Source organism: Helobdella robusta, assembly GCF_000326865.2.
Source record: "Helobdella robusta unplaced genomic scaffold HELROscaffold_2, whole genome shotgun sequence".
Classification (NCBI taxonomy): Eukaryota; Metazoa; Annelida; class Clitellata; order Rhynchobdellida; family Glossiphoniidae; genus Helobdella; species Helobdella robusta.
The window spans coordinates 2,359,042-2,368,037 of NW_008704083.1; the positions used below are offsets into that span (position 1 = coordinate 2,359,042).

The window sequence follows — 8,996 nt, forward strand, 5'->3', positions numbered from 1 at the left end:
GCTTTGACAGCATCTAAGCTCACAGACCATCTTGTTTTGCTTTCAGATGTTGATGTTAGTGGCACATTTTTTAAGAACTTTAAGAAGTGTGAAGTTGAAATCGCAAAAAAATTAATCTGCTCAGTTACGAAAATGTTTTGAGCTTTAATAGTAACATTGGCCGCATTAGCACTAACAAATTTTGCTGCTCCTGATAATTTATTGCCCCATAGTTCTGGGCCTGATTGTTTACAAAACACGAAATGCATATACGTATGTACATCAATATTTTAATAAATAACGAGAGCCTTCAAATTATCGATAATTTGTAAATAAATATATAAATATAAATAAATAATGGGCTTAAACTTAAGTTATATATGCCCATATCAAAATAGCATTAAAAGACAACAAAAAGCAATCAAACAACAATGTCAATTTTATGATCATAGAGAAAATCTTTGTTGGCCATATATATTCAAATATCTTCTTGAAGTTGGAAACGGTATCTGATTCAACACGCATGTCTGTAATTTGTTCCAAATAGAGATCACTCTGTTAGAAACAAATACTTGTATTTGTATGGAACTTTTGAACATGTATTCTACAGCGATGCCCTCTGGTACGTGGATCCGCATCAAAACACAAAGCTGGTGAGAAATCTCTATCTACCATACCCTTCGCAATGTTGAAAATCGCTAATGTGTCTCCACGAACTCTTCTAAATCTTAAAGTTGGCAAGCCAAGAAACTTTAATCAATCCGAGTAACAAAGGCCTTTGCAATGTCTGACTATCTTGGTTGCCCGTTTCTGAACCCTTTCCAAGGGGACCATACACTGACACCATAATCTAACTTTGACCTAATTAAAGATTTATAAACCAAAATAAATGACTCTTCAGTTGAATTTTTAAAGTTTCCGTATAACATTCCTAAAAGAACAAAACTTTTAACAATTATTATCCAAACAAAAAGGACCAAATTTTATAGCTGCACATTTTTAAATATTCAAATCGATTTTGCATAAGATACACCAAACATAAAATTTATCAAGATGTTTTTGTAGCACTATTCTATCATCCACACATCTTATAAAATTAAACATTTTGGCATCATCATCATACGAATACATTTGAAGAGAACTATCTTTCACAATATCAAACATGTCATTCACATACACAATAAACAAAGCCGGACCTAATACACTATGTAATATCATTTCATTTTAATATATTATCAAATAAATATTAATCGCAGACACCAAACTGCAGCGAGTTCTACGTCATTTCAAAGACTAACGAAGTAATAATGTATGAAGTTGATGAGATCGAATGGAACATTTGCCTTTTGCACTCTCTTTATTTAGAGGATTCATCTGATGATATTTGTCTAACCGCTGCTCACTTCGCTCTACAATATTTGTGGGTTGCCTGTGGCACGACCATTTACGTCCTTGAAAAGAAGGCCAGATCAGAGATTTCAGTTTACCAAAAAATCAGTTTATTTTCTGAATGTGAAGATATTAATTTTAACATCAGTTCAATTTGTTCGTTCGGGGAACAAATTTGGTGTCTCATTGAGAATTTTATAGTTGAAATCGATTCTGAAACATTTGACATCATATGTTTTTTTGACTGCTCATTATCAAATTTCGGCGAAACCATTACCAATTTCAATTTGAATGATTTGCTTCGAAGTCTATCAAATTCAGACACATTGTTCAGTCTAAATTCTTTAAAAGATGAGTTAGGACTTTCTGGATTAGGTAACAAAGATCAAATAATACAATCATGTAACATTAATAAGAGTACTCTTGAGTTAGAAAAATCTGCTAAAATTCGCCGCAAAAGATCATTAAGATTATTTCGTGGAAAAAGGAAAAAACCTAATTCAAAGGTGATAAAAAATTATAGAATTAAATCAATTGAATGTTGCAACGGTATACTTTGGGCTGGATCGATATCCGGAGAAATGATATTAATTAATGTCACTCAAAACAGCAGCAGTAAAGTGGAGTATGGACAAGTTTTGAATGTTATGTGCAACGAAGACAATGCTCAAGACCACAGCAATGAAGATTTTCAACTGAGCCACATGTTAAAAATGCCAATAGGAAGTGATTCAGAAAATGAATCCGAAAGTACAACGGGGTCATGTTCATTGATGACCATGATGAGTTACAAAAAGAAAAAACTGCCACACAAACGAGTGAGACTTCTAATCTGGAATTGCCTGGACACTATCGCCTTACATTCATTTACTGGTGTACATACACAGCTTAACGCTCTAATCAATCAAACCAATCAAACATAATTTAGTTCATTTCTACTCGATTACAAATTTGTTATTGCGTTATTTGGAATTGCTCAGATGTTTCTTTTTATACTGCCATTGACTCTACAAAGTATGCCAAAAATGTTTAATCCAGTTGCCTGAATTTTTGTATATTTTATAAGGGTTGTTGTTTTTATTATAGTTTTTTGTATTCAAGATTTCATCTGATTTTGTTAGCTATTTTTTGGAATAATCATAAATCATGGCCAAAATAATTAACATTAGAAATTCGCCGTATGCTTCGGTTAGATCGTCTACAACATTAATTAAAATAACATTTTAAAACTTCAAATATTTTAGTAAGTATTTTGATGAGATTATTTCCAGTCTATAATTTAGTGCTCCCCAACCTTATTCAAGTAGTTACCCCAAATTAATTTTCTGAGAAGTTCGCGACCCCATTTCATTTGATTTAGCCAAAAAAAAACAGAAATTACATATTAGTTCAATCCCAACAAAACATTTTTCATGTATAAAAACAAATTGAAATTTGCCAAACGATTCAATGATTTTGCTAACATACAAAATAATTATGCTATAATCTCTCAAAAGTTAGTTACCTCTAAAATATAATAAAAAATATTTTATATGAAACAGAAATAAAAAAATGATGTTAATCGTTAATTTTTATAACTGGTATTTGTGCCTGTCTAGTTTTTACTTACTGAATTTTCAAAACAAAGTATGCTTCAAAAATGAATTCAACTTTAAAAAACGAAAAAAAACAGCAAAAATACGCAATACAACAGTCTTTTAAACGATCGTCAGAGAAAACATACGACACAACGATTTGCTGTTTAAAAATAAGGTCCATGAAATTTAAATTTAAGATTTAGCAAACCAAAAAGCCTAGATAAGCTAATTAAAAAATTCTAATAAGTAGCTTATACATATTATTTAAAAAATTTATTAATAGAAGTGTATAATAGCACAATATAAATGCATATAATTTATTTTTTAAGTACAACATTGAAAACAATTTTTCACAAATAACTTTGATGTGAGAAGAAATTAATTGAAACCATTTTTATTTCCTAAATTTTAAAATTAACCTCGACTCCTGATAAACCCTTCGCGACCCCAATCGCGACTCACCGGTTGGGAATCACTGATACAACTTGCTAAGGATTTGCATATTTACATCGGTTTATATTTGATTTTTATGAAGCGTTTAATTTGTTTATTTATTGTGATGAATACTAACTTGAAATAAAAAAAGCACATGGAAAAATATAAAAATTATTCACATTAATTAAATGATAAAAGGTCATGGCTTGGTCATGGTCATACTCTTCCAAAATTTAAAGGAATCAACAACACTAAACAGCATATGTGAAACGATGTATCACACTAGTATTCTAACTCGGCCACTGCGTAAAAAGACAAGACAACTTTAATCACTTGAACATCATCAATCATCGTTGGCAACATATCAAAATGCTGGTTGGTTGGATCATTATAGCAATAACTATTATAATAAATCCAAAATGAATGAAATGAAACTTATACGAAAATGTAGCTTACATTATAAATGTAAATTTAAAATAAAAAAAACCACAGGCTTGAGGCCACTTTTAGTCGGTTTCTGTACTGGTTGTACCATTTGGTATGTAATAAATTTTTTATCGTATGGTCAGGTAAATTAACCTCCGAGAAATGTTTAGGAGCGGATTTAAATAAATAAAACATTTGGCTGTTTACACGAATTGTTTTGCTTGTGTATAGTGCAACAAACTTTAGTTTACACGCATCTATCGATTACACTTATTATGTTTTATTTAAAGATAATTGAACACAAAAAGAAAATAAATCTTTATAAATGCTCTAATTTTTTCAAATTAGCACGTCAATGGAAAATTATTTGAAAAAATATTTATCTGGATCAAAATTCAACAAAGCGAAAATTGAAAAAAGCGAAAAATAATAGAAAATAGACAAGTTTATGACGAGAATCATGTGCATTTGGCATTGCTTGATGTGTTGTGACTGATGTCGCTAATGTTTGTTTCGTTTGTGAGTTCGACTGGAACTGGTGCATTCACAGTTTGATGCTTGGAGATATGGAGATTGCTAAGTGATGCAACGAGAGGTGTAGGGGCAGGGGTGGGAGTTCTTGAATTTGTAATATCGTAATGACCCACTAGCTTTACAAGCTCCTGATTGGTCAATCCCGCTAGATCACACTCTGACGGATTCGTCGAGTTCACCACATCTGTTTTTTAAATAACGGATAAGCTAAGGATATATCAATACACGTTAATTTAATATAATTGACAAACATTATAACAGTTTAAACCAACCTTCATTCTTGCCAAGCAGTTCGAATGCAGTTGACAAATCCCAAATCTGTTTTGAAATATATTTAATTAGGAAAAAACGTGGACGAACCCTTTGCTATCAATGTAAAATTAACAATGTCACTTAATCGATAGCCTATATACATTAAGGTGTGTCAAATTATGACTGCCCTTTTTTATCAGTGGACCAAAGCAAATTCTGAGTTTAAATATCTTGCTGTCAATCCAGGAAAGAATCGTTAATTTGTAGAATAAAACTACTGGCAGAAATCTTGTTTGGTTAGGGTTTGGTTGTTTGGTTGGTATGTGATCTTCACACAAATGAATTACCACTGAGACATCTTATTCAAAAATTGGATGGTCAAACACTGATCAATAATCGATGGTCAGGACCAATTGGTAAGATGCTTGATGATGCAATAGACCTGGAAATAAATCCAAATTTTATCAGGATAACTGTTGGTCCTCCATTGATTGAGTTAAAACGGAGGGTTAGTGATGACCTCAGCACAGACCAGTATTATGGATGCATGATTGTTAATGCTATCAGATCTAGTGTTGCGCCTGACAGGCTTGCGAACTTACAGATTGGACCTGTCTGTCACTCAAGATGGTTGACTACAGCTCTGTTGCAGATTATGGGCTTTCAATCATGGTCTGAAAGATATGCCACTTAGAAATTTGAAATTGATTGTTGACTTTATAGTCGGAGTTTATATGCCTAATTGGTTTAACATCAAAGTAAAGCATAGTTGGATTGATGGTCCGAGACATGTTCTTTTTCAGCTTGAGCTTTTGAGAAACCAAGACAAAGAGGTGATGCAGAAAGTGATGCCTGTGGTAAGAAGATCAGCCTGGTATGCACACTCTGAAGCTGTCTTCCAGACAGATCAGCCTGGTATGCACACTCTGAAGCTGTCTTCCAGACACTGATTTGTAGTGACAGGGAGGAAGAAAGAAAAGTTGGAATTGAAAATTCTTGAAATCAGAGGAAATGCAGATGAGAATGTTCAGATGGGAGATATGAGTTTAAAACAAAGGGTAACACCAGAAATCAATCCTGATGCCAGCAGCCTACTTGAACTCATTCATTGGGATTCTAAAATGTATGAATCTCCTCTAACTTGTAGCTTAACAACGGCTCAAGTCAAACAATTTTTGCACACTCCAATGATAGTCCCAGACTGGCCCTCACACATTCAAAGTATTGAGAGATGTGTCAAGATGGTTACAGAAGCAAGTGAACATGTCTACAGTCAGGAAAGAAGGGATGGATAATATTAGATCACAGATCGTCAGCAGACAACTAATGAGTAGAAATGCGAGCAAGAAGAACATGTACAATCTTGTAAAGTTTGGAAATAATTGACACTTGCTGTAAGCTGTGAAACTGTCTACTTTGTAATTGACATAACATTGAATAGAACATTGAATAGACATTGTATATAATGCTAATACTATTTCAGTATTTAATAAAATTATAAAATTTGTCGTTGATTAAAATTAGTTTTTTTACGATGATTTTTATAATAAATTCTAAATTACGAAAATAAACATTTTAGCTGAAATTTTAACATAAAATTTACCAAACTTGAAATTTTCAAATCTAAAATCTGAAGGTTAATTTGGATTCAGCATAAAAAATGTATCTTTTTGTAATTCCTGGTTATACATATAAAGAAATTGGAATAAAATAAATGAATAATTTAATAGATTAAATAGTTATTACACTTCACGGTAGTTTCACTATTATTTCTTCGACTTTAAATTTTTTAGCTTCAAATTTTGTACTTTCTAGTCTATAACGATGGCAAATATGTCGAAACAACGTTGTTAGCCTAACAATAACAGAAAGTTTCAATAAAAATGAAGTGCAGCAGATGCGTAGAGTTAAGTCACTTACGAAAAAGTTCTTAAATGCGAAATGCAGTGGCGGATCAAGAAAAAATTTGGGGCTCCAAACTTAGCGTAATTTTGAATTATTTCAAACCTTTTACATTAAATGGATGTGTTCTATAAGTTTATAAATCCTAAAATTATATATACATATATATATATATATATATATATATTTATATATACAAATGTTTGGCGTTAATATGTTTGTAGTACAAACATATTATATGTTTGTAGTACAAACATATTAACGCCAAACATATAATATGTTTGTACTACAAACATATTAACGCCAAACATTCGGTAGAATTCATAGAATATTGTAAAAATTATGGTCTATTACCAATATATATATATATATATATATATATATATATATATATATATGAACCCGTTTTGATGAACAAGCCATGGTTAGGCATGCAATCGTTTCCGAGCTCAACTTTTATCTATGTCCCTGGTCTCGCACAGTCAGGTATCTAGCAGCTCCATCCAGAATGCAAAAGGAATTAAATTTTTGTAATAAAAGTGAAAGAGTTTGTTTTAAATAATTGCCTTCGTTAGGATCACCCGTTATATTAACTATTTTTCTTGTTAATTCGTTAATAAATAATGATGTGTGCTTATCTGTTGGTCCGAACGTTTCAATGCAAATGGGTTGAAATATTTTGCTTAAATTGTTTAATGAAACGTATTTTTCATTTTTGAAATCGGACGCTTTAAGGGCAGCAGTGCCCGCCTCAACTAAAGTGTAGCCGATATATCGGTCAGCCATAGTGTGGGGTAAGGTAACGTCCCAAGCCAGGGACCGTCCCTGAGTGTAACCATATTGATAGTGTAACCATCAGGCCTAAAGGCTCCTTCCTCTATCAAACCCATGGGTTCTTTTATAACCGGGATACCAGCCTTTTGAAAACATCGTACCAGGTATTCGTTGACAGCCGTATGTCTGGCTTGTCTTCCAGGACCTAGACGACAAGAAAGGCTATGGTATCCAAGTTCATCAACCCTTGCCCCACATGCGCATTCGTATTCGGTGACGATCTGGGCTCCGAGTCTCAAACCAAGGCTCACGCGAACACAGTAGTCATCCAATCTAGTGCCGCAGGAGGTGTTGGGTAGCGCTCTCAACCAGGCGGAGCCCAACTCACTTTTGACCAGCCATAATTCTAGCCTTGTCAAAAGTAGAGCCATTCAAAAGTATATGTATGTATATATATAGTCATTATTATTATCGGCGTTTGTAGGTGTTACTCCGTTATAAAATGCGTCTATTTAGGGCTTTTCGGGTGCTTAGTGTTTCGGGTTTGTTTTTTCCTATCATGCACACCCTCCCTAAGATACAATCTTTCTAAACATTTTTGTCGAGTGCCTTCTCAAGCATCATGCTATTTTTGTTGTGTCTTAGGTTAAAATTTAGACGAACACAAACATAGATTCCAATGTGGAGAGTTGTAAGCAGTGATCCTTTTTCGGTAAATAAAATAATATAATAAAAAGGATTGTAAACGGTAATGTAAAAACTATTAATGAAAATGATAAATTAAAACTTAGGATTTATTACATGAAAAACAAAACTTCATCCCTTGTTTTTAAAAATAATTACAATACTAAACCAGAATCGATAATAAAGAGCAGTCATCTAGTATATTCTGTTGATTGTAAAATCGGTGATTGTAGGCACCGAAACACAAAATATATTGGATTTACTACTACGACTTTATCAAGAAGGTTAACAATGCATACACAATATGGTGCAATAAAAATTATCTAATGGATTCATACCAAATAAAAATAACAAGGGAAATATTAAACTCAAATGCCAAAGTGTTTTTTTTACAACCATAATGTAAGCAATTTGAGAACAACAGGCTGTAACGATCCTACCAACAAAAAAATTACTTACACAAAGAAACAATGGAACATAGAATTCCTTTGTTAAAAATACTATAAATACCGGATGAACTACATATAACAATATCACAAACTATATTACTCTGACGATGGTAAAGGTTGTCGAAAAAAGCTTTTATGTTAATGTACATATGAAAAATGCAGTCTAAAATAATTAGACATTTTATTATTAATTTTAATAAATTGAATGATATCGATAAAATAATTGTTCGAAAAATTGAAAAACTTAGTTACAAACTCAACAATGCGGAAAATGCGGTATATATATTATATATTATATATATATATATATATTTGGTTCGAAATATTGAGAAATGTAATAGTTTATATATATATATATTATATATATATATATATTATATATATATATATATTAGACATTTTTATATATATATATATATATGTGTGTGTGTGTGTGTGTGTGTGTGGTATATGAATGTATATGCTGGTAAAAGACCATAATTAATGATTTAATTTATGAAATCTATAGAATTTCTAGCTGTGGATAGTTTTTTATTACATTTCTCAATATTTCGAACCAAATTCTTGTCGTAATCATTTATTTTGTTAACTTTAG

General features: G+C 31.8%; 2 protein-coding genes across 2 annotated transcripts in view; one reads left to right on the top strand and one right to left on the bottom strand.

Moving 5' to 3' along the window:
- Window positions 1–1,286: 1,286 nt before the first annotated feature.
- On the top strand, window positions 1,287–3,709 carry HELRODRAFT_160161 (hypothetical protein; the record flags this gene model as incomplete). Its single annotated transcript, XM_009017165.1, has 2 exons — window positions 1,287–2,241; window positions 3,579–3,709. 2 exons carry the CDS (start codon window positions 1,287–1,289, stop codon window positions 3,707–3,709), a joined length of 1,086 nt encoding a protein of 361 aa, XP_009015413.1.
- Window positions 3,710–4,396: 687 nt separating this feature from the next.
- HELRODRAFT_119358 (hypothetical protein) overlaps window positions 4,397–8,996 on the bottom strand; it is a gene marked incomplete at both ends in the record, with an annotated part of 21,995 nt that continues 17,395 nt past the window's right edge. Inside the window, 2 exons of the mRNA XM_009017166.1 lie at window positions 4,397–4,497; window positions 4,613–4,658. Of these exons, the coding sequence (XP_009015414.1) occupies window positions 4,397–4,497; window positions 4,613–4,658 (147 nt within the window). The remainder of the gene's footprint in view (window positions 4,498–4,612; window positions 4,659–8,996) is intronic.